Consider the following 26,795-nt stretch of genomic DNA (forward strand, 5'->3'; position numbering starts at 1 on the left):
TTTGATGCGCTAATTTTGTAATCTAAAATAACTTTAAACTGCTGATATACTTATATCACTTTGCTGATGAGTGGAAGTGGAATTTAAACTTAATTTATTGTTCTCTCCCTTGACATTTTGGCATACATTTGACATGCTGCAGTGCACTCCTAACGTTAATAAAGACATAGTTTTTAGAAAAAGCTTTAGGAAAACTCACTCTTGAGCTTAAAACGATTAAGTCCTTATCATATTATGTTAGATTTTTAGTACAGACCCCAAATCAGAGAAAATGTGTCTTAGCCAACTAAATTTGTCTCTGGGAAAAGTAGGTACGATATCCCTAAAAATTGTACGTACATTTCGCATTTTTCTGAAGGAACGGAATTCATAAATTGGGTTATTATTATTTTTTCAGATTATTTGATTGCATTGACATATCACCAAGATAGATAGAACATTTAAGTTACCAGAAGAAATGCATTTGTGTTCTTTTATACAGTGTGGAAAAAGTAGGTTCGATTCCCGGGCGCGACTAAGCGAATTTAAAAAAAAAACAACGTGTTGCATTCCGGGAGTGCCGACAGAAGTGAAAACTCAATGACTAGTCCAAAATGTCTGCAGCACTATGTATAATTGACCCATCCTCCTTTCTATTGAAAACTTTTGGTTCCGAAATTGCTGGTCAGTGAGCTTGTTTAAAATTCGAAATTCAAATTTATAGCATTAATTGTTTAAAATTCGAATAGAAATTGTAAAGTTACCTTGCAGACCTCGCGTCTAAATATATTTGGTCATGATATTTTGAGTTTTATTCACCAGTACTAGAGTTCACTTTTATTAGCGATTTCATCAAGATGTAGCTTTATTGAATTATATTTGAGTGATATAAAGTTATAATACTGTGAGATCCTCGTATTTCAGCCCGTACAAGATTATAACCTTTTTCATGTAATGTCATTGAGTTTTTCTTTATTGATTTAAATGCCATCTAAACCTTACGGTCACATGATCGCCTTACGCTGTCTCGAGTTTATCATTTTTTCCCCACCTCATAAAGTGCCTAGCGCCGCTAAAGAAGTTTTACTTCAAAAATCTTTGAATGCAGTTGTTTCTTTAAAAAACAATAATGTTTCATTTAAGTAAAATGAGCAAACTTAAGGTTTTAAGGCACTTTCCCTCCAGGGCCCATAATTTTTTTCCACCCGGTAGTAGACAACTATTTTTTTCGACTAAATGAAGTTTTATTAGATAAATCGTTGATCACATGGTTCGTTTCACACATCACATCAAATCGTTTGTCATCACAATCAAAATTTGTCAAAAGTAATGAAATTTATGCCAAAAAAACATAAATAAAACATATAAATTCAACACATTTTTTTAATAAAAATCTTTCTCGATGATATAAAAAAGAACATCGACAAATTATGTTCAAAGAATTAATATCAAAACAGATGTCATAATTAGGATTGGCTACTTTAAGAAAGGGACAGAGAGATTTACTCCTCTCGCTCTGCACGTTTTTCTCATTCCTCCTTGTCAAGCCAAAATAAACTATAAAATGATAGTAACACAGTACATTGTAATATTCACTTTTTCCACGGTATCATGTCATTGTAAATTACTTATGTGAAATTGTAGTGGCGTGCGACTTTCAAACCGGAGGTCACGGGTTCGAACCCCGGCCCGTGCAAGTGAGTGTTTGTAAGTAGAGACCTTTTTTAGTGGTACTTAAATATAATAACTTTTCGTATTATTGAAATAAAATATTTTATTCAAACATACTTAATAATATAATAATTAAAACGAATAATATCAATTAGTTTTTAATATTTATTCAATTATTTTAAATTATTTGAGCATGAAACATACTAGATTTATTTTTATCATTACAATAGAAAAAAAGCAAAAAATATATTCTTATAGATATTTTATTTTCAAACAAAAATAAAGCAAAAAGTTACGGTTAGATTCTGATGGCTAAATACCAAACAGCTACCGATACATTTCAATATCTGTCGAAATTTCCTAACCCGTTGTAACTGACAAAGAGTATAGATTTCGACGTAGCATGACGTAGCTAAGCAAACACGCACACATGCGTAACGTATAGGCCTGTAAGAAGGCACCATCATAGGTTTACCTCCGATTCCGTTACTACTCAATGGAGTTACGACTCAACGTTTATTGGATATTAAAATTTTACGTAATTTGGAGCGCTGCGCGAAGTGACATAGATCTTACCTCTTTGAGGCACGACGGCCATCTAACATTACTGGCATAAAGGATGCATTTATGACTTTGACGCATGACAGAAAGAGAAACCGAACTGCGTAAAATGGGCGTTTGCTGTTGAATTCATAAAATCAAAAATCGATAATAAATCCATCGGTAAAGGATAATAAGTTAATATTTAGTTCTTTGAAAGTTAACACGAGATGAAAACCTTTGCTGTAAGGTGGATTGTGCTGGATATGGATGTGTTTTCTAGTTACACGAAGCTAAAACCGAAAAATGAACACGTAAGTTTGGATTTATTTTCTATCGAGAAAATTTTAAGCATTCGTGTTTCGACTACTACGGAATGTCTTATCATATAGTCAAGAAACATATATCCGAAAATCACTACTGTTTGTTTCCGGGGCTAGCCACTGCCACGTTTCTAAGATCCTGTTATTTTTCGATGCACGGCCTTAACGAGGCTTCGTCATAATATTCCTAATAGTAAATAAATAAATATTATAGGACATTCTTATTACAGATTGACTAAGCCCCACAGTAAGCTCAAGAAGGCTTGTGTTGTGGGTGTATATAATATACAAATACATAAATACATACAAAACACCCAAGAATCAGGAACAAATATCTGTGCTCATCACACAAATAAATGCTCTAACCGGGATTCGAACCCAGGACCGCGGCTTCACAGGCAGGGTCACTATCACTACCCACTAGGCCAGACCAGTCGTCAAAACTAAAACTATACTAGTAAACTATAAATAAGTGTAGGTAAGTGTAGTAAACTATGTACTGATGCAGAAACAAAAAACCGGCCAAGTGCGAGTCGGACTCGCGCACGGAGGGTTCCGCACCATCAACAAAAAATAGAGCAAAAAAATCGTGTTTGTTGTATGGGAGCCCCCCTTAAATATTTATTTTGTTTTATTTTTAGTATTTGTTGTTATAGCGGCAACAGAGATAGATAATTTGTCGCAGTTCATGAGATACAGCCTGGTGACAGACAGACGGACGGACGGACGGACAGCGAAGTCTTAGTAATAGGGTCCCGTTTTTTACCCTTTGGGTACGGAACCCTAAAAATGAAAGCATAACAAATGGTATTTTCATACATACCCTTATCTAGCCGAGGTGGAGGTCTGAATTTGTACTCTGGCTGACTCCAGAAGATAGGGACCGACCCTCGAACCTGGAAACAAGTCACATATTTATTATTACATAATTAGTAATATCTGGGAGACGGAGCTTTGCTCGGAAAACATATCAAAACTTAAAAATGCGCGTTTTCCCAGAGATAACACCAAAAACTCAAAAATGCGCGTTTTCCCTGGGATAAGACCTAGTTAGATCGATTTTTCGCCTCCGAAAGCCCCATATAGCAAATTTCATCGAAATCGTTAGAGCCGTTTCCGAGTTCCTCAAAAACAGGCCAAGTGCGAGTCGGACTCGCGCACGGAGGGTTCCGCACCATCAACAAAAAATAGAGCAAAACAAGCAAAAAAACGGTCACCCATCCAAGTACTGACCCCGCCCGACGTTGCTTATATTTTTTTTTATTTAAGCCTTTTATTTTTCCTTAAATAGTTTGCATAATAAAAGTTTTCTATTATTATTGTTGTTTATTTTACTATATTAAGGACCCCTGTCGGGTATAGGCCTCCTCCAAATCTTTCCACCTTTCTCGGTCTTTAGCCTTGATTAGCCAATTTTCTCCAGCTGTGGCTATGATATCCCTGGACCATCTTGTTATGGGTTTTCCCGCCTTCCTTTTGCCATGGGGTCCAGGCCACTTTGTGACTTTGTTGGTCCATCTGTCATCTGTCAATCTTCCTATGTGGCCGGCCCATCTCCACTTCTGTTTCAGCGCAAACTCGAGTGCATCTATGATGTTTGTTTGGGATCGGATGTACTTGCTGTTAACCTTGTCCTTTAGTTTTATGCTGAGAATGCTCCTTTCCATTGCTCTCTGGCATGTTCTTATCTTTAATTTGTTCTTGTTTGTGTGCACCCAAGTTTGAGAACCGTATGTAAGGCATGGTAAGATGCATGTGTCCATTATTGTTTTCTTGTGTTTGAGACTGTAGTTTCCTTTTAGAAGCTCTTTAAAGCTCCAATACTTCCTCCAGCTGATTTGGATTCTGCGGTCTATCTCTTGGCTGTTGCTGTCAGTGTCAAAGGATATTCTCTTGCCCAAGTATATGTAGTGGTCTACAAATTCGAGTTCTTTGCCTTGTATGTGTATTTTTGTAGGGGCTCTGTTAGTCATAATTTTGGTTTTTGTATGGTTCATTTCCAAACCGACTTTACAGCTTTCCTCATTTAGCTCATTTAGCATTATTTGTAGAGTGTTGGTATTTTCTGAGAATATAGCTATATCGTCCGCGAATCGTAAATGACTTAAGCGTTTATCAAATACTTTAATTCCTTTAGTATCCCAGTCCAGCTGGCAGAATATGTTTTGTAGCACCGCTATGAATAACTTTGGTGACATTGGGTCCCCTTGTCGGACACCTCTGCCTATTATGAATTCTTTTCCTCTTGTTTCGAGTTTAACTCTGCTAGTACTGTTTTCATATATATTCCTTAGAGTATTGATGTATTTGGAGTTTATCTTACAGTCGTTGAGGGCCTTCCAGATGGCGTTGTGGGAGATGCTGTCGAATGCCTTGGTGTAGTCTATAAAGGCTACATAAAGAGGTTTGTTATATTCTTTGTATCGTTCTATGATTTGTTCCATTGTGTGGATATGGTCTGTTGTTGAGTAGCCTGCCCGGAACCCAGCTTGTTCAACTGGTTGGAGGTTATCGATTTGCCTTGTTATTTTATTTACGAGCAGTTGCTTAACTTCGGTCAAAAATCACGTTTGTTGTATGGGAGCCCCACTTAAATCTTTATTTTATTCTGTTTTTAGTATTTGTTGTTATAGCGGCAACAGAAATACATCATCTGTGAAAATTTCAACTGTCTACAGCCTGGTGACAGACGGACGGACGGACGGACAGCGGAGTCTTAGTAATAGGGTCCCGTTTTTACCCTTTGGTTACGGAACCCTAAAAATACATATATATATTATACAACAATTGCTCGTTTAAAGGTATAACTTAATAAGTATACAGAGAAACACGTAATAAAATAAGGAAAGTAATGTACCCACCAGTGCGTATCGGTTTGAGTTTAATTTTAGTGTAGTATTACGCAACCGTATGGTCAGACAATTTTCCTTTCACTCGGTCGCCCACTTTTATCTCTCACTGTAGTTTGTTTCGCTGACATCAGTCTTAAATGTCGGAATCACTTAAAGCGTTTATAAGCATACATCGGGGTTTTCGGTGCGGGAATGATTTCGTGTATTTATAACTTTGTATATTGTAAAATAATTACCAAACTATGAATTAAACGTAGGTAGTAAGGTCCAAATGTGCTTAGAAATGTTAAATTAGTATCGTTTTTTAGAGTTTTTACCTGTTATTTGGCTAGTGTAAAACATTCCTGAACCGAAAACCCCGATGTATGTTTATAAGGCAGATGTAATATATTTCCCACCTGATTTTGGACTTTATTTCGAAGTGATAGGGTTCAATTTTGCATAATTTTTGACAGCCTGCACTCTGGCGGCAGAATATTGCAGTGATATATTGGCAAGGTGCGAAGTCAGTGGAGGGGGAAGTGGCGCTGATCGTCACAAACACAGGTAATCTTATGGAATGTCCGCCATTTGTACTAGCGGCAGCCGCTTGAACTAATTTTACTCCATAAGATTTAACGTAGAAAGTCCGCCAAAATGACGGCAGCACCAGTCGTGCACCTAGCGAATAATGAACGCACCTGAACAAAAGAGGCTCTATGGATGCTGTCAGAGCACATAATGGAGACGATCTGCTCGGTTTCCACGTAGTTGGCGACATGGCCTTCTGGCTCGATTCCACGTCGGTTATACCTGTTATCAATAATTATACATAGTTTCTTTAAGGGTTCAGCGCCAACTTGTAACTAAAGGGGCCCACTGATTACCAGTCCGCGGGACGATATCGGCCTGTCAGTTATTCGGAACTGTCAACTTTTTGTTCTAACTGACAGGCCGATATCGTCCGGCGGACTGGTAATCAGTGGGCCCCTTAAAGTAATCTTTTTTTTTCGTAAAATACTGAGAAAATAATGTATTTTTCACACCACCTAACCACCTATTCGGAAAAGAGCTTTTTCTTCCCTGCTAGGAGGGATCAAAGGGGCACTTTTCCTCCCTGCTAGGAGGGATCAAAGTAACACTTTTCTGTTTTAGCACACTATTTTTTCCTTTTTTTACACATTCTTTTTTTAGCTTAAATAATCTGTTTAAGCATCAGATTGTGTCAACACTAAGATTTTTTTATTTTCCTCATAGTTGATGTGAAAAGCAGTTTGTGTCACACGGTATCAAAATTATTTCGTCTTGGGCGTTAAAACTTGAATCCCTCATTACGCTCAGGATTCTACTTTAGAATCCATCGGTTCATTCAGGATTCAATGTACGCCCTTGACGGAAATATATCATTTTGATCCCTTGTAACACAAACTACTATTGTTATAATACCTACTTCCAATCCTTCGTGACTCCATGTTGAATGCTCTTCTAATCTCTCTCTATTGTACACAAAAGAGACATAGTGTAACAGACTTACCTAGTCCCAGCTTGGTATCTCGAGCGCCGCGATATAACGCCCAGCGTAAAGGTTTCATCGCAAGACCCCCCGCTGGATAACGACTCCGTGTTAAGCGGGTTCGCGTCCGCCGGTTCGACCGCTATTTGGGATAAGTGGACGAATCCTTGGATGATGGGTAGGACCCATTCGTCGCAGTGAGGGCTCTGAAACAAGGAATTTTATTATAGATTAGAATACAATGAGTACGATGCGCATCTTAAAACCTAATGAAGAACTGGTTTTCTCAAAATGTGTTGGTTAGGGCGATTTGCTCATACGTCCCAAGGACTACTATACAGGACTACTAGACAAGATATACTATAAATTCAGATATTTTTTCTATAGGTAAAGAAAAATTAAATGATGTGAGATTCAATTATTTTTTGTTCAGGCATATTTATGCAATAATATTACTGGGATAGACACGAAAATTTAAATAACACTCAATTCATAAAAAATTAATATTTTACGCGGTTTTATCTTGAAATACAAGTTCGCTAACGTCACTTCTCTTTCTAGTTCTGGATACAAGTATCAGAGGAATGCGACTACTCTATAATAATGTGGATAAAACAATTACGTTTACTGCCTACAAAAGCACGACTACACATATGAATGACGTATGTACAACATCAGTTTAAAGTTCTATTAAAAACGGAGCGTGATCGCCCGTCGGATTTCCCTCCGTCCTTGACACGCTCCAGTTTCCGGTCACGGGTCAAGTGTAAAATTATTCATACGAGTTTCAATCTTAACACAATGATTAAAGGTCCAAAATGCGTACATACACGGGGCATATGAGTTCGACTTTGAATGAGCGAAACGGTTTTATTTAAATATGGAATTTGAACCTTATTCCTTACGCACAAAACACAATTTCTAGAACGTTTAAATGTATGAGCATAATATGACGTGACTATGAATAACTGGTCTGCCAATAGTCTTAAATCATAGTATAATAGTTTGTGTGCTAATTCAGACTCTGCTAACTAACTGAAGGCCTACCGCCAAAGACGAAAATCGAAATTATCTATCGCCGTTGCATATTCTCTCTATGCTCTGGTCTAAAGGCCCGACCCCCTACAGCCTTCACCTATCACTACGTTAATGGAGCCCTGAGTATCCAATGAGGATTACCTCCACCTCTGAAAAAAAAAAAAAAAAAAAGACATGCCCTCGGTGTGGATGAGCACTGCAGACGAAGATTGGGTACTGCAGTCACATGAGGGCGCACTAGCGAGCGGATCAGCTCAGTTCTCGCTCCTAGGCTTATGGGTCAATCAACTACTTCTTGTTGTTAATCTGTCCCATCAGCGAGGAGACAATAGTAGCATAGATTGTTAGAAGAACTGCTGTACCATGTTCTACTAACATGCTCAGTAGATGTCCCATTATGGAAAGGTCCTATAACTACCATAAAATGCAAGTTTGGTTCATTTAAATACGAAAAACCTAGAATTTTAAGAGTGACTCAGGAGACCGTAACAATAGCAACGTGTGACAAGAAAAACTTGATTAACCCTTATAATGCAGTCGCTGTGTCGGATATCGGTCAGGAGAAGAGAGACACTTTGACAAATATCAACTTTTACCGCCCAGAGTGACAATGATATACAAAGCCATTATATGCTTTTAAAATTAAAGCATGTTACATTTATTTTAGACTTTTTACATATCTTAGATAATCCATAAATTTTTGTAAAAAACAAATACTTTTCCTTACCTCTAAAGCAATGACATCTTTCAGCATATGTTTATTCCAGAAGAACCGATCATCCACATGTTTCCACCATCTTGTAATATCTGACACAGCTTTAGTCACTCCCTCCTCCATTTCCAACACTTTTTCTATCTCATACTGCCGTTGAAGGGTGTTTGTCAAGTCCAAGGTCCGAGAGTAATAGAAGCTATCGGTGTCGTCAAATATCTTGTACAGTTCGTCGGTTAGGCGTTTCTCAAAGCGTTCGGAAACTTTGGGGTCATATTGCTTCTTTACTGTGTGTTTTACCTATATTAAAAATATTATAAAAGAATTTGGCATTCCATCCAGTCAAAAAAATGCAATTTTTTTAAGCATTTGAGTGTTTTGAAAGTATAAAATATATAAGAGTTTTAAGGACACATTTTTTTTTATTGAAAACACTTGTCTTATAAAGAAGGGCGCATTAATTACCTATTAGCTGAATAATTGATGCTCATTTGTAGTTATTTTTAATACGGTGAAATATTTATATAACCAAGATATTTAATTAGGTATACTGATAACACTATGTTTTAGAACATAACATATAGTTTCAATGGTAATAAATCACGTCTTACTTGTGTAGCCGCCTGTTGCGTTGTCGTCTTTATAGTGTTACTAACACTCTTCACCGCCCCCACAGTTTTATTTAGAAAAGCTGAGTTTTCAAACAGCCGGGCCCCCATTTTCTTACTAGCACTCTTCGATCCCCCAGACGACCCATGCTTCGTACAAGGAGACAGCTGAACATCGTGGTTAACGGCCCCAGAATTAAGAAAAGCAATAGACTTAATTTTGTATATTGTGTGGTGGAAATATATTTGGCCAACAGGTACTGCCTCTTTGATAATTATTAGCCGGGGTTCGTAGACGTTGGTATGCTCTACCAAACCGATAATGCCTTCTGTTATGCCTAAGCACTCTATATCTTCGATATCCGACAGATCCCATGCTGAAAAGAAAAACCTGAATTTAGACACCTTCCAAAGGCAAAAAACACCGTAAACATTAATTATGCTGATTTATAAAATAATAATTCATGCAAATATTTCATTATTCATATTTAATTTAGTTACATAAACAGCACAAAAAGGAAAATAAAGTAATTAGAACACGTACCTGATCTGACTGAAAATTTCGCAGTAAATCGATTCCACCACAAACTTGACTCGTTTCTAACAAATATATAATACGATTCTGATCTAAACAATTCCATTTTTGTTCAATTTAATTCACGTCTTCTTCGTTTCTATTGAAATTCATTGTGTTTATTATTGTTGCAATTTGTAAGCGATTGACGTTTCAGAAAAGGGGAGGGGGCAGCTGATAGTTACGTTGGTGCCATTGATGAAGTAGTTCGGATTCCAACCGGAAGTCGCGATATACGTTCCGTTTCTTATACACCTATTTGTAATAAAAAACGAATTAATAAATTGATACCCAATAAATAATACAAAATGCTCTTTACTATAAAAAAGGAGATATTTACATGTCCTCGTTATTTTTGATGAGAATAACTAGAAAAATGCTTCAATAACAATTTGTTTAAATTAACTTTCAAGTTTTCTTTCAAAATCTAATGGGAAATTTTAATAACTGTAAATAAACCCAATTATAACTTTTTATATTATAAGATTTATAAGCTTCTCTTACGATCTTATATTTTTTTTATTTACAGCACCTATCATGCGTGAATCGGAACTAATCTATCGACGCCGGCTTTATCCCGCCATTTTGGCATTGTAGTTTCCGGTTGACAAATTATGCACGATTTTGTGATATTTTAGCGTGGATTTAGTGTTTGTCGTGTTTTTTTTACACCAAAATGGATTGGCAATTAACCTGCCGAGTATGTCTGGAAACTGGCGATATGGTATCTTTATTCGATTGGGATGAAAATAACGAACAACTCGGTGACAAGTACACTTACTGCTGTGGCGTGGAGGTATGTAAAAATTACCACAAAATGGTTGCGATGGCCACCCCATATATTTTTTCAAGCAATAATGTTGCTATTATTGTTTTATTTGTAGATTCAATGATTTCGCTGACATCCCTAAATTGTAAACCTCCAAAAATTAGGTATTTTGCGACAGAATGATGATGGTTTTAATGTTTACAGGTGACGAAAAATGATTCTTTGCCCACGCTTATCTGTCTGAACTGCGTGGACCGTTTAACATTCGCGTTTCAGTTCAAACAGCAGTGTTTGTCGTCGAACGACACTTTGAAAGAATGTCTCGAGGAGTTTATGAGGAGCTCTGCCGCTGTGACGGCTTCTTCGTCCAAGAAAAGTTAGTATTTGCACAGTATTCTTCGGTATTTTCAATTTAAGACAAGCCCTCACTGGCCATGGCCATTAAAGATATATCTCCGTCACCAAATAAAAATACAACTCTTTAACATTCTATTAAATCTTCAAATGATTAAAGAAAACTGCCAAATCCATCACTCTACCTATGGTAATATGGTTCCCAAGAAACCCTTTGAATATAATACCCAAACTATCTTCAAACCACTTATTGAAAAATTGTAATGCTATATCAATAAAACTAGGTTTTTTAACCAAAAAAATCTATCAACCAATGTGTTGCAGGCCTATTCCCATATTGCTTACATTGAATCCACTTTAGCCATAGACTAGGAATCCTCTAGATGGAGTTTAGAGCAATTATTTCATGAAACCGATGCTGCCAAAAATACTGGGGTGCGGGGGACGAGATGAGCGAGTCCCGTGCCGTGATTGGTCCGTTCAAAGACACGGACGTCACACAAAGACACTGACTCGAAGATGGAGTAAAACTACCGTATATTTGTGGCAGAGGGGTAGCACTACTATTCATATTATTCTTGTTGTTAGGGGCTATATGAGGCTCCATAGCCTATGTATCACTGCAACCATTGCAGATCTATTGTGATCGCCACCTACTACAACTCTCGATCCAAGCCTGCAACTTCAAACTTAGCGCTACTATGCTCAGTCTAGACCTAGAGGATGTCTTGTCTGTGACTTTAGCTGGCTGTTATCAACAGACCAATATTATAACATTTATAACCAAAACCCATTTTTCCAGCCGTAACAGAAACGGAAACGATAAGCATAAAGCAAGAGAATGGCCTGCTGTTGCAATATGAGCTGCCCGTGGAGCATGACCCTCAGATCCAGTGGACGCGGACACTGACCAAGACTCCTAACAATGCTGTGGTGACTAAGGCTCCCAAGCAGAGGGGCAGGGGACGGCCGAGGAAGTATCCTAACAAACAGGGTCAGATTGGTAAGTTTTTTGGACTTCAATTTAGGTATTTTAAGGTCTATTTCTAACAAATGCAATATTTAATATGAAGGCTTTGGACAAATAGGATTTGACAGTCTATGAATTTGTTAAAGTTTAAAGTAAACTATTCATTTTCTCTCAACCTTTATTTTATTTTATTGATTCATAAAATTTACACAGTATTACAGCGGACTAATACACTGTGAAATTTATAATATACAGTATTTATACAAACAAGGTACATGATACAGTCTAGAAAGGCCAAACAGAACAATGCGAGAAAGAAAAACTAATACAAGACAGAAGATTCACGCTTATCCATCACCTCACAGAACTTCATACATTCTTTACACAGATCCATCCAACTACTTGCAAATACATCACATTCCGGTGCTGATGCAAGAAGCGCGTTAATACAAAGGCGCGTTTAATTGGAAGGTGCAGGCAAACTTGATGTTGAATGTTTGTGCCTATAACATGTCACCTCAAAAAAGGCATGGGGGCTTACAAGATTAAAAAACCGGCCAAGTGAGAGTCGGACTCGCGCACGGAGGGTTCTGCACCATCAACAAAAAATAGAGCAAAACAAGCAAAAAAACGGTCACCCATCCAAGTACTGACCCCGCCCGACGTTGCTTAACTTCGGTCAAAAATCACGTTTGTTGTATGAGAGCCCCACTTAAATCTTTATTTTATTCTGTTTTTAGTATTTGTTGTTATAGCGGCAACAGAAATAGCTATCACGGTTCGTGAGATACAGCCTGGTGACAGACGGACGGACGGACGGACGGACGGACAGCGGAGTCTTAGTAATAGGGTCCCGTTTTTACCCTTTGGGTACGGAACCCTAAAAAAAGAATACAAAGCATTTTTTATCTGTAAATAATTTCAGATGTATCACCGTACCAACGCAAGAAGCAGAAAGAACCTCAGAAAGAGCAGGAGTCCCTCACATCGCTGTTGGCTTCCGGCTCTCTGGACCTCAAGCAGGAGCCTGGGGAAGATGAGGAACCGTTTGACAGTGCTGGTTAGTTTTACTATAAAAATAACTAATAAAATAAAATAGCCATTTATTTTGTCTGGCCTAGTGGGTAGTGACCCTGCCTGCGAACCCGACGGTCCTGGGTTCGAATCCCGGTAAGGGCATTTATTTGTGTGATGAACACTATTATTTGTTCCGCAGTCATGGATGATTTCTACGTATACAAGTATGTATTTATCTATATAAGAAGTATGTATATCGTCGCCTAGCACCCATAGTACAAGCTTTGCTTAGTTTGGGGCTAGGTTGGTCTGTGTAAGATGTCCCTCAATATTAATATTTATTAATTTTCAATTTTTGTCAGGTTAAAATGTCAAATAAAAAATATATGTCAGATTTGTCAAAATGATAATAATGCATCGTGATATGTCTAGACTAGAGTTGGTCTAGTGTGTTTACGTACTTCATGTTATGAATTTGTTCCTAGACTTTGCCGGAGGTGATGATCCTGATTTCGAACCTGATGATGAAGCGGATTCCGATGGAGGCGTTAAAAATGAGGTAGGTCAATAATACACTCATACACATTGAGGTAATTAGGTACGAGGGTACCACAAAGCCAAAAGCAAGGGGTATAATATGAGTTTAGAAATGAGGTGTAAATTCTTGTATTTTTATAGCTCGGTTGATACATCAGGCTTTCCCCAACTATGGGTCGCGAGCGAGTATTGAGTGGGTCTTGACGACATTCTGACCGATCGGGCGATCTGAACGTTACCAATAATATTTTATGCCCCCTTTTTAAGACGGCCATTGAGGTGGGTCCGAGTCCCGAATTAAGCACTTTTATCAGGTCGGAGTCTATAGTTTGTTTTTTTTTAGCATTAGAAAAAAGGTAAACAATCTTGATGTGTCTTTTAATTGAATAACATGTTTTAAAAATAAGTCACGGCAAATATGTAACAATTATTAATCTAATACGATCATATATATTCTTCAGCTTTCATAAACAATAGTTACTGATTTTCAAAAAGCGTTTTTCAATTAAAAGATGTTAAAAGACATGTCAAGATCGCTTACCTTCTTTCTAATGCTAAAAAAACGAACTATAGTCAACTTTAGGAAACACTGCAATGGGCTACAAGGTAGACAAAGACAGTTGAAAACACAGATTACATTCTGTTGTAGGTATCTGTAAGATGTGGGTAGTACCCCCTTATATTTTAATAAATCAGTTGTTGTCAAGGACTCGCGGTGTTTCATTGAATACTACATGGTGGCAGCGGTGTAGTGCTTTTGTCTTGGTATATAGATTCGTAAAGTGTGTCTAAAGTCACCAAAGACGCCTATTTATAGTTACGAACGTTTTACTTTGTGCGGTGTTGCGTAAGTGTGAAATTTATTCACTATAATGGAGCACGCGAGACCACCACCGGAACTCGACATGGCGGGAGGGCCGGTTGCCCGTGCCGATGCATGGAAGCGGTGGAAACAACAATTCACACTGTTCGTGAAAGCCTCCGGAGTGAGTTCGGAGTCTGCCGGGGTGGAGGCGAGCCTACTCGTCAACCTCATCGGGCCTGAGGGCTTCGACGTTTTTCAAACGTTTACTTTCGATAACGAGACCGATAAGGATGACGTAAAGGCTATTATAAAAAAATATGACGAGTACTTTGGGGCGAAGGTCAACATAACCTTGTTGAGATATAGATTTTTTACTCGTAATCAAGAGGAGGGCGAGTCTATTCAGACGTATGTTACGGCCTTGCGTCTCCTGAGCAAAAATTGTGAGTTCAGTACTTTGCAGGAGGACCTGATAAAAGATCGTATCGTGTGCGGCATACGGAATTCCACAGTGAGAGATAGGCTTTTGAGATGCGACGATCTCAATCTGGATAAGGCCGTCAAGTTGTGCCAAGCTGACGAAGTGTCACAAGAGAGCGGCAAGCAGATAGGTAAAAGTGTCGAGTGTTCAAGTGCAGTGCAGGTGCACGGTGTAGACAGGCGCGCGCGAGGCGGAGGCGGCGGTGGCGGCGCGCGGCCGCCTCGCCGAGCATCGGCGCCCGGCGCGCGGCGCGGGCGCGGCGCTCGCGGCACCGGCGGCGGCGTGCGAGGCCCGCCGCGGGAGTGCGCGGGTTGCGGCGGAATGCGTTGTGACAACCGGGAATGCCCAGCTTCATACGCGACTTGTTTCGCGTGCGGAAATCGTGGACACTTCTCCAGAATGTGTAAGTCTCGTTTTGTACAAACTGACAACGGCGTTAAAAAAGTGTATGAGATAGAACAGAATGACTCGTATAGTAGTGGTTCAGGCGAGTCGGAACCGTTTTACGTGGATATGGTGAAATGTAATAAAACGAAAAGTCAGTGGTATGAAACCTTGTTGTGTGAGAATGGATCTGAGCGTTTTAAGCTTGATTCGGGTGCTGATATGAATGTTATTTCTTTAGAAAGATTTTTATCGCTAGGGTTTAACAAACAAATGTTACAATCGGTCAATGTTAATTTGGAATCTTATACCCATAATGAAATCCCTATTGCAGGTGAGTGCGATATAACTTTTTGGTATAAAAATAAACCTTATCTATTGCATTTTGCAATCGCTAACATGAAATGTCAAAGTGTGCTGGGACGGGACTCTTGTGAAGAAATGGGCATGGTAAAACGTATTTACGCCATAAACTTGGCGTCATATTCTGATCTCTTTAAAGGTTTAGGTTGTCTACCGGGTAAATATCACATTGTTGTTGATAAATCGGTTCCGCCAGTCGTATGTGCAAATAGGAAGATACCTCTAGGTTTAAGAGACAGGTTAACGGACGAATTAAAAAAAATGGAGGAATTAGGAGTAATTAGGAAAGTGTCACATCCTACAAAATGGGTTCATCCGTTAGTACTTGTTGCAAAAAAGAATAACGGTATTCGCGTATGCCTCGACCCGCGCGCGTTGAACGTAGCGGTGCGTCGCGCGCACTACCAGCTGCCCTCGCTAACCGAGCTGGCCACACGCTTGCGCGGGGCCACCTACTTCTCGGTGCTGGACGCTAATTCGGGTTTTTGGGTCGTGCAGCTGGACGAGGAAAGCGCTGACCTTTGCACATTTGCAACTCCATTTGGAAGGTATCAGTTCCTTCGGTTACCGTTTGGCATTAGTTGTGCCTCGGAGGTTTTCCATGCCAAAATGCGGCAACTTCTTGAGGACCTTGAAGGCGTAGACAATTTCATAGACGACATTATTGTATGGGGTAAAACCAGACAGGAACATGATGAGAGATTACATGCATTGTTAAACCGAGCGAGAGAGATAAATCTCAAATTCAACAAAGATAAGTGTAAAATAGCTGTTCAGCAAGTTACTTATTTAGGGCACATTTTTGACGCAGAAGGTATGAGACCGGATAGTGAGAAAATTAGGGCAATAAGTCAAATGCCGCCGCCATGCGATAGGAAGAGTTTAGAGCGATTTCTTGGAGCCGTGAATTATTTGTCAAAGTTCATACCTAATTATTCTCAACGAGCGACACCTTTAACTAACTTACTTAAAAAAGAAAATAACTGGCAGTGGGGGCCCGCGGAACAGGGAGCGTTTAATGAGTGATTTGTTAGCCGTTCGTCTGGCTAGCATTTGGTCCAGGTCGCTGTTTGTCCAGTTCGCGTTTGGTCCAATACGCAATTTGTCCTAAAATCCGGACCAAAAGCGAATTGACTTAGTAGCAGTTGGTCGCAATCGGAGTTCGCCATATACGCGTTTTGACACACTCGCTACTCGCCCCAAATGCGGTTCGTCCTATACGCAAATAACCCTTTTTCGTCTTTCTTTGACTAATTGGACGTTATATAACATAATATTAATCTACATTCCAGTTCTAAAATATCTACCATCGACCAAAAGTACACGACTGACCGTATCGCTATATATGACACATACTTGATCAATAAAGTGTATAAGTAGGCCATTAGAAAAAAGTTCAAGGAGTTAAATTTGAACAAGACGTCTGACGGCAGAAATATTAAAAGACACTGTTCATATTTAACCTTGTTACCAACACGCTTTTTTAGCGGATACTTGGTTGGAGATAATGGGGACAGCTGGATCCATTCAGAACAGTGATGAATTTCTTGCTTTTCAGCAATACTTTCTGAACAGCAGTACCGTTGTTTCCTAAGATTTTAAGTGTTGCCTATGAAAAACAAAGGACGACGAATCTTATCGAAGGGTGGCACAACAGGATTAACAAGAAGATACCAGTGAAGCCAAACTTACTGCTGTTAGTTCAGCATTTAAAAAAAGAAGGGCGGCATTTTGACACTGCAATAAGAAGAAATTCTTCAATTAGCAGGAAAAGAAGGTTGTGTGACTTAAAGTTCAACAGGATGCTAAAAAAAACTTTAAGAAAGCTAGAAGGAAATGAGATACAACCACGACAATTCCTAAAAAAAATAATTTTTCATAAAATGCTTCGTTAACAAGTCTGTCACTTGTTGATTTTAATTTCCTTCTATCTTAACGCTTATAGTGTTTTAAAGGTTAAGGAAAAACATAATGTATCACTGGTGTTATAAAGCCAAGACAAGGTCCTAAGTATAGGTTTTTTTTGTTGTTGTTAAGATAAGTTTTAAGTTGTTTTTTAAATAAATTAACTATTTTGCCCAAATGAGAGTTTTCTTTCAATTATTACGCTGCTTTAGGATTGTAGGTATATTATCTGATTTTAACATCTCAAACCGTGCAATAACTCCCCTGCCTACTCGTATCTAGACGAGTAGGCAGGGGAGAGTGGTTACCATTCGTATATTTTCTTATTGTAGGCCTTGTAAAACAAAGGTTAATACAATATTTAAACGTCCAATTAGTCAAAGAAAGACGAAAAAGGGTTATTTGCGTATAGGACGAACCGCATTTGGGGCGAGGAGCGAGTGTGTCAAAACGCGTATATGGCGAACTCCGATTGGGACCAACTGCTACTGAGTCAATTCGCTTTTGGTCCGGATTTTAGGACAAATTGCGTATTGGACCAAACGCGAACTGGACAAACAGCGACCTGGACCAAATACTAGCCAGACGAACGGCTAACAAATCTAATGAGTTAAGAGAGTGTGTTTGTGGTGCCGGCGTACTGGCGCTGTACGACGTGACGGCACCGGTGACGCTCTCAGTTGACGCGTCACGTGACGCCCTGGGCGCCGTGATTCTGCAGGGCGGGCGGCCCGTGGAGTTCGCCTCGCGCACGCTCACGGACGCGCAGCGCCGGTACGCGCAAGTCGAAAAGGAATTGCTCGCGATTGTTTTTGCTTGTGAACGATTCCACCAGTATATATTTGGCAGAGAGAAAGTAACTGTTGAATCAGACCACAAACCTTTAGAGAGCATTTTCAAAAAACCTCTTATGTCTGTCCCGGCACGCTTACAACGCATGATGCTGCGTTTACAGCATTACGATTTAGTTGTTACTTATAAGCCTGGAAAGTATATGTATATACCGGACACATTGTCTCGGGCGCCTTTGCCAGATCTTTATAGTGAGGGAGTACATAAAAATAACGTGTATCAGATACAACTAATAATTGATAACATGCCTATTTCAAATGCGAAATTATCGTTAATTAAAAAAGAATCACAACGAGACTCCGAATTTGTAAAGCTAACTGAGTATATTAATATGGGTTGGCCCGACCATAAGTCGCAAGTGACCCCTGACCTGAAGGTGTACTGGTCATTTAGGGAAGAATTATTTATTGTCGACGGAGTGATTTATAAAGATATGTCTGTGTTGATACCGCGAGCCTTGCGATCAACAATGTTAAATATAGTACACGAGGGCCATATGGGCATAGATCGATGCAAGCGGCGCGCGAGACAAGTGATGTACTGGCCTAACATGTCACGTGATATCGAGCTGATGGTGAGACGATGTGCTACCTGCCAGGAGTGCTCAAACGCCCCGCCTAAGGAGCCGCTATTACCCATTGCTATCCCTAAACTTCCGTGGGAAAAAGTTGGTGCAGATATTTTCGAAATAAGAAAAAAGTATTTCCTAGTTCTAGTGGATTATTATTCCAACTATGTTGAAGTGTGTAGTTTACCAAACATTTCTTCCAACGTTGTGATAAATAATATAAAGGAAATATTTGCACGTCACGGAATACCCGACACTTTGATTACAGATAATGGGACCCAATTTAGTAGTCGCGATTTTAAAGTATTTTCCAAAAATTGGGATTTTAATCACGTAACATCATCGCCAAATTATGCCCAGGCTAATGGGAAGAGTGAACGCGCAGTTCAAACGGTAAAGTCAATGCTCAAAAAATCAATTTTGAGTGACAGCGATTTTTATTTAGCACTTCTAAACTACCGAAATACGCCCCGGGACGGTTTGAGCTCCCCTGCGCAGCTTTTGATGAGTCTCAGATTAAGATGCAAACTACCTGTTCATCCAGAATTATTAAAGCCGAAACCTGTTGACTCGTCCGAACACGACACAATGGTACTTAATCAATATAAGGCCAAAGTGCGGTACGACTTACATTGTAAGGAATTACCTCCACTAAACATAGGTGATGATGTAGTATGTGTAGAAGGAAAAGCTAGGACTCGTGCCACTGTGGTGGGTAAAGCCGCGACTCCTAGATCGTACATAGTTCAGAATAAGGTGGGAGGTAAATTCCGACGCAATCGTCGTCATTTGATAAAATGTATGATGAGTGACGAGCCGGTGTCCCCGAAGTCCGAGCCGCCGCAGCCATCAGCTGACTGCGGGGAGGAGTTCAAGGACGCCTGCGAAAATGTGGGTCAATCGGAAACATGCGAAAACCTGCCTTATGATAACGCCATTAAGGCAGATAATCAACAAACACATGCTTCCGATGGACCAACAGTTATAATGACGCGTAGAAAGGCGAAATTATTTGCCGAAAATCAATCTAAGATGTAAAATATGTACTTATCAAATTAAGTATACTCGTTATGTACCTATACCTATATTCATATAGCCTATGCGTATGTATTTGTTATTATAATAGCCTACTGTATAAATTAATTACCAAATTAATTTGTACTAAGTCGGAATAACCGAAGTAATTATATTCTATTTCATTATCCGTAAGGTTCAAAGTCACCTGTCTAATTTTAACGTCATAGTAAAATTATGATATCACGGTTTTATTTTGAACCTTACAGTTTCTTATAAATTTAAGGTGTTTTGTGCATTATAGTTATATAACCGTGAGTTTATCACACGTAGATGTAAGTTTCATTATTCTTTGAATTCATTAGCGAGTAATATATACTTGTACTTACCTATACTTAATGATAAGTTAAAGATAAAATTGTTACTTTGAAACTAATATGGTCATTCAAACCTATCTGTAAAAAATATGTCAATCATGCTACAACTAAAATAAATTGAGTTATAGAGTCCTAAGAGTGATTGTAAAAAAAAAAAAAGGGAATAATATAGACTAAAGTAATTTAAGTTATAATTTAAGTTACAACGTAACAAATTGTTCAGTTTTTTAAGAAATTCTTTTTGGGGGAGATGTTGTAGGTATCTGTAAGATGTGGGTAGTACCCCCTTATATTTTAATAAATCAGTTGTTGTCAAGGACTCGCGGTGTTTCATTGAATACTACACATTCGTTTTTTACGCATTCACACGCGCTACGCTCATAGCTGATGGCGTATTTTTCCCGCTTTGTAGCACAAAGCGTTTAGGAACAGAGAACACGCCTACCAGCTCTCTGGCAGTAAATGTTATAAAAAGTTAACAAAAGTAACGTGACATTTGACGACCGGTCTGGCCTAGTGGGTAGTGACCCTGCCTGTGAAGCCGCGGTCCTGGGTTCGAATCCCAGTAAGGGCATTTATTTGTGCGATGAGCACAGATATTTGTTCCTGAGTCATGGTTGTTTTCTATGTATTTAAGTATTTGTATATTATATATATCGTTGTCTGAGTACCCACAACACAAGCCTAGAGCTTACCGTGGGGCTTAGTCAATTTGTGTAAAAATGTCCTCTAATATTTATTTATTTATTTATTTATTTCCAAACAGGTAACAACACCACGTAAGCGGGGTCGGCCGCGCAAGGTTGTGGCAGAGAAATCTGAAGAAGGTGATGACGGCGAGGACATGCTGCTGAAGGAGACCATCATGGCCTTCTCCGAGCCCATTCCGGACCATATCCTCAACCCCAAGCCGAAGCAGAAGTATACCAGCAAGAAGCGATATGTCTATGAGAAAACGTGAGTAACTAATAGAACTATATCCGACCCCGCGGTCGGCCGTGCAAGGTGGCGACAGAGAAGTCTGAAGAAGGTGACAGAGACCATCATGGCCTTCTCCGAGCCGATCCCGGACCATATCCTTAACCCCAAGCCGAAGCAGAAGTATACCAGCAAGAAGCGATATGTCTATGAGAAAACGTGAGTAACTAATAGAACTATATCCGACCCCGCGGTCGGCCGCGCAAGGTGGCGACAGAGAAGTCTGAAGAAGGTGACAGAGACCATCATGGCCTTCTCCGAGCCGATCCCGGACCATATCCTTAACCCCAAGCCGAAGCAGAAGTATACCAGCAAGAAGCGATATGTCTATGAGAAAACGTGAGTAACTAATAGAACTATATCCGACCCCGCGGTCGGCCGTGCAAGGTGGCGACAGAGAAGTCTGAAGAAGGTGACAGAGACCATCATGGCCTTCTCCGAGCCCATCCCCGACCATATCCTCAACCCCAAGCCGAAGCAGAAGTATACCAGCAAGAAGCGATATGTCTATGAGAAAACGTGAGTAACTAATAGAACTATATACGACCCCGCGTTCGGCCGCGCAAGGTGGCAGAGAAGTCTGAAGAAGGTGACAGAGACCATCATGGCCTTCTCCGAGCCGATCTCGGACCATATCCTCAACCCCAAGCCGAAGCAGAAGTATACCAGCAAGAAGCGATATGTCTATGAGAAAACGTGAGTAACTAATAGAAAGTAAGGATACATCCAGCTCAAAGAGACTATCTCTGTCTTTTGAATCAATCTTGGTTCACATCCACAGCCTAAGGCAGAAGTGTCAATAAGCTGCAGAGATAACTGACCCCCCCTGCATGAAACTTGATTGCTTTTGGGTGATTTCGAAATTGATTAACTCTATAATAGTGCGACATTTCATATGAAAATGTATCTTACTTACAAAAGAAGTCATACCAAAGCGATCAGGCGACGATCAGGAAAGATATTTCTTTATTATTCAGACTGAAAGTTTTCACGATCCTGAGTAGGAAGAAACCCAAAAAAGATTTGAGAAATAAGTTTTTTGTTCAAAACTTCCCACTCCATTTTAAGTAAAGTGTCACTGTGTCTTTATTTTCTAACTTTTATCCTCGTAAAATGCCAAACTTAATGAAGTTTAAATTTATTTGAGACATAAAAAAACAAACTAAACTATAAGTACATGCATTATAAAACTAAAAATAAGCTTAGAAATAAACTTATAAATAAACTTATAAATAAAAAATGCTCCCTAGCTCGCTGTCCTGAGCCAAAATTTGCCACTGAAATTTGAACTTATAGTGCAGGGAATAGAGTTGATTTTTATTTGTTTGAAAATATAACGTTACAAAATAAATGCAACTGTGTTCCAATTCAATATGGTTTAAATTTCATCGAACTGAAGAAGTACTATAGGTAGGACCTTGGGCCTTAGGAGGTTATGTAATAATGCCACTGCTCTCTATTTCTGTTAGTTTACGTATGACTTATTGTATTGATTTCTGGTTTTATATGTATTTGGTGGCTGAGATACGCGTCATACTCGTGAACGGCTGCTGTTTGTGGAGACTGGTCTACTTAAGCCACAGACAATCCAACCTCTAGACATAGCATAGTCGCGCTACCCCCTCTGCCACACATACGGTAGCGTTACTCCATCTTCGAGTCAATCCCGTGCCGTGATTGGTCCGTGTCTTTGAACGGACCAATCACGGCACGGGATTCGCTCACCTTGTCCCCCCGCAACCCCGTATTTTTGGCAGCATCGGTTTCATGAAAGAATTGGCCTAAGCTCATTCTAGAGGTTGGATTGTCAGTGACTTAAGCTAACATGAGCTATTATATTATTATTTAGTAACTTTATTTTTGAGGATAATTACATGGACACACCTCATTCGGTTCTCGTATGCTATTTTATTTTTATTATCATTTTCTCTCTTAATGAATGTTAGGTATACAGGATTTTGACTCTTGGAGACCCTATACATCTCTAAGGATAATTTGATTAACTATAATCTACTGTACTTATTGTAATCTTTTAGTTATGACACTTATACACATTTACACCTCTAAATAATTTTAGATTATAGTTTTTGTATCTTTGTGTTTTTTTTTTTCAATACTATTATTATAGTTTTTTTTGTAATTCGACATTTAGAGACTTTATACATCTCTATGTAATATTTTAGTTTGATTTGATATGTGCGGCTTAGCTGTATTTTATAATTGTTGATGTGTTTTTAGGGTTCCGTACCCAAAGGGTAAAAACGGGACCCTATTACTAAGACTCCGCTGTCCGTCCGTCCGTCCGTCCGTCCGTCCGTCCGTCCATCTGTCACCAGGCTGTATCTCACGAACCGTGATAGCTAGACAGTTGAAATTTTCACAGATGATGTATTTCTGTTGCCGCTATAACAACAAATACTAAAAACAATATAATAAAGATTTAAGTGGGGCTCCCATACAACAAACGTGATTTTTGACCAAAGTCAAGCAACGTCGGGCGGGGTCAGTACTTGGATGGGTGACCGTTTTTTTGCTTGTTTTGTTCTATTTTTTGTTGATGGTGCGGAACCCTCCGTGCGCGAGTCCGACTCGCACTTGGCCGGTTTTTTTTTTGCTATAAATTCCATGTTGACGTGTAAAAGTGCCCTTGTGGCCTATTTGCTGAATAAATGTTGATGTTTGAATTAAGTTTGACGTTGGCAGGCATACTTGCGAGACTTGCGGGTCCTCTTTCACATCCAACGCGTCGCTGCAGGCGCACATACGACGCCATTTGGGTATCAAACCCTTTGTTTGCAGGTAACTACCTATACTTCGTTTTTTTAGCATTAGAAATAAGGTAAACAATCTTGATGTGTCTTTTAATTGAAAAACACATTTTAACAATAAGTCACGTTAAATATGTAACAATTATGAATCTAATACGATTATTTATATTCTTCTGCTTTCATAAGTAATAGTTACTGATTTTTAAAAAGCGTTTTTCAATTAAAAGACATGTCAAGATCGCTTACCTTCTTTCAAGTTCTTTCTAATGCTAAAAAAACGAACTATAATCAAATCTAGTTATTGTTTCATTACCATACCCCGCAACGGAGCTAGCAAAACCGTAGCATATGACAGTTTTGTGTCAGGGTTGGCGATTATGATGAACCATTTTGCTTTAACTTTATTGTATGTAAGATTAATAAAATTGATCGAGAACCTTGTTGATCCTCTTCCGATATAACCCGGTTTAATTTACTGTCAAATAATATAAATTAACAGGTCAATGTCAATATTAGATGCGTTTCAATGTATCTGTTATTTTGTTTATAAAATCAGGTTTTTTTTTCGCATATATTTCAAATATTAAAATGGAATTTTCATTGCTTGAAAATATTGGTGTGTTTGAAAACAAAGAAAAAATATTTTTTGTACTTTAGTTTATGCGTAGTTGTGATAACCTTGACGTACAACTGCTACAGATTTGCTAGCTCGGTTGCGAGGTATGTTCATTACATCATTTTCATTTTTAGGGACCCTATTACCAAGACTCCGCTGTCCGTCTGTCTGTCTGTCCGTCTGTTTGTCTGTCTGTCTGTCCGTCTGTCTGTCCAACTGTTCGTCACCAGGCTGTATCTCATGAATCGAGATAGACAGTTGAAATTTTGAAATTTTTACGGATGTATTTCTGTTCTCGCTATAACAGCAAATACTAACAAAATAAAATAAATATTTAAGTGGGACTCCCATACAAGAAACGTGATTTTTTGCCGTTTTTTGCGTAACGGTACGGAACCCTTCGGCTCGAGTCCGACTCGCACTTGGCCGGTTTTTATGTTACATACTAGCGAAATGTTGAGGAAATGATTTAGCAGCATAATAGTCTTTCAAACTATTTCCATCAGAAAAATTGTATTCTAATTTCATTTCGTGATTAACTTTCTGTGAAATTATTTAGCTAGACTAGACTATAGTGTCTGATTAATCTGTCAGCTCCCACGACTCATATATGAGCCAGAACGCTTATGGTGACGTCATATCGTGGGATTTGACAGGTTAATAGTGATAATAATGACTATAGTTATATGTATAATGATAATAGTTGGGTGCGGGTGGGTTAACCAACATGTACCTATTGTAATATTATCTTCGGTTACCGCGATAGTTACTCATGAAATAAAACTATTAAAATGGATTATATCGGGTATATTGACTGTATACTACCTCCCGACGTTTCGAACCCTTTACGGCGTTAAAATTTATAGTTTATGATGGTTCATAATTTTGTAAGTGGGTAAATTTGCATAATGTAGTTTTTCCTCAGACACCCGTTGTAAAGGGTTCGAAACGTCGGGATGTAGTATAAATTCAATATACGCGATATAATCCGTTTTAATAGTTTTATTTCGTGTACCTACTGTGTTTAATGTAACGTATTGTAAGCTACACCCGCGCCCACTGACAATCCAACCTCTAGACTGAGCTTAGGCCAATTCTTTCATGAAACCGATGCTGCCAAAAATACGGGGGTGCGGGGGGACGAGGTGAGCGAATCCCGTGCCGTGATTGGTCCGTTCAAAGACACGGACCAATCACGGCACGGGATTGACTCGAAGATGGAGTAACGCTACCGTATGTGTGGCAGAGGGGGTAGCGCGACTATGCTATGTCTAGAGGTTGGATTGTCTGTGCCCGCGCCCAATAAGTGTTCCCACACTCGCTGCTTTACGAACGCGATGAAGACATGTTGAGGACGCACCCGCACCCGATCTATACGTAAAATATCTTTAAATTCTGGTTAAAGTTATACAACTCTGTAAGTTTTACAAGTTTTAGTTCATATATTTTGGACTCATAACAGTCATAATCAAGAATATATGAATTAAAACTGTTATACCTATCTTTATCTATCGACCTATACCCATTTACAAACGTTTATAGTTTGTCAAAGGACTGTCTCATTTCAAAGATAGACTGAGAGAATTATACTATCTTTGTCTTACACTAGTACTAGTACCCAAAAGAAACGGATGAGTATATATTTTTTTTTGTCCTTATTTAATGACAAATTGGTTTGATCAACTATATAAGCGATAAGCCACAGAATAAGTAATAGTATTATCATACAGAACGGCCACGCACCGCCCCGCCCCGACTCGGATTACCTCGCCCGCGACAGGCCGCGACATGAATGTGTGCATAAGTCGCTCTACTGAGAGTATGCCAGAAGTCCGTCAGATACACAATGACGCGTGTACAGACGTGCCGCGCACACATATAAACGCAAATCATTTTTGATGTATGGCGTGTCCGCCCTGTGGATAAGCGCCCATCAAGAATAAAATATCATTATATCTAATTATTCAGACGTGTAAATGATGAACGTTACGGAGTCTGATTTAAAATTTTAGAGATAAAACAAGAGGAAATAGCGTCACTATGGACATAGCAACGCCATTTTGCAAGTAATTAGATAATGTGGAGGTGATTGAGTATATTCTTGTGTTAATTGTACACATTCAGATTAATTACATTGCTCAAAAGTTTGATATTCAATTATTATTTTTGCGGCTGTCACAAAAGGAACGTTTTTACCCACTCCAGCCAGCCACTATCGGTCACACGACCATTGAGGAGTGTCTTTTCA

The 26,795-nt window shown here is 39.1% G+C and overlaps 3 protein-coding genes across 3 annotated transcripts in view; 2 read left to right on the forward strand and 1 right to left on the reverse strand.

Moving 5' to 3' along the window:
- The window catches only part of LOC134657535 (phosphatidylinositide phosphatase SAC2), a 28,773-nt gene extending 18,786 nt beyond the window's left edge, over positions 1–9,987 (reverse strand). Inside the window, exons 1-6 of the mRNA XM_063513111.1 lie at positions 9,760–9,987; positions 9,219–9,592; positions 8,623–8,907; positions 6,879–7,063; positions 6,046–6,157; positions 3,337–3,409 (exon numbers count right to left, since the gene is read on the reverse strand). Coding sequence (XP_063369181.1) covers positions 3,337–3,409; positions 6,046–6,157; positions 6,879–7,063; positions 8,623–8,907; positions 9,219–9,592; positions 9,760–9,856 — 1,126 coding nt within the window. The 5' untranslated portion in view covers positions 9,857–9,987. The remainder of the gene's footprint in view (positions 1–3,336; positions 3,410–6,045; positions 6,158–6,878; positions 7,064–8,622; positions 8,908–9,218; positions 9,593–9,759) is intronic.
- Positions 1–26,795, forward strand: part of LOC134657447 (uncharacterized) — a 264,724-nt gene that overhangs the window by 8,133 nt on the left and 229,796 nt on the right. The window lies entirely within an intron of this gene.
- LOC134657556 (zinc finger protein 394-like) overlaps positions 10,310–26,795 on the forward strand; it is a 35,876-nt gene continuing 19,390 nt past the window's right edge. The window contains exons 1-7 of the mRNA XM_063513133.1: positions 10,310–10,585; positions 10,763–10,934; positions 11,715–11,915; positions 12,808–12,942; positions 13,385–13,458; positions 20,952–21,142; positions 23,867–23,962. Of these exons, the coding sequence (XP_063369203.1) occupies positions 10,466–10,585; positions 10,763–10,934; positions 11,715–11,915; positions 12,808–12,942; positions 13,385–13,458; positions 20,952–21,142; positions 23,867–23,962 (989 nt within the window). The 5' untranslated portion in view covers positions 10,310–10,465. The remainder of the gene's footprint in view (positions 10,586–10,762; positions 10,935–11,714; positions 11,916–12,807; positions 12,943–13,384; positions 13,459–20,951; positions 21,143–23,866; positions 23,963–26,795) is intronic.

This window comes from Cydia amplana, chromosome 20 (assembly GCF_948474715.1).
Source record: "Cydia amplana chromosome 20, ilCydAmpl1.1, whole genome shotgun sequence".
Classification (NCBI taxonomy): Eukaryota; Metazoa; Arthropoda; class Insecta; order Lepidoptera; family Tortricidae; genus Cydia; species Cydia amplana.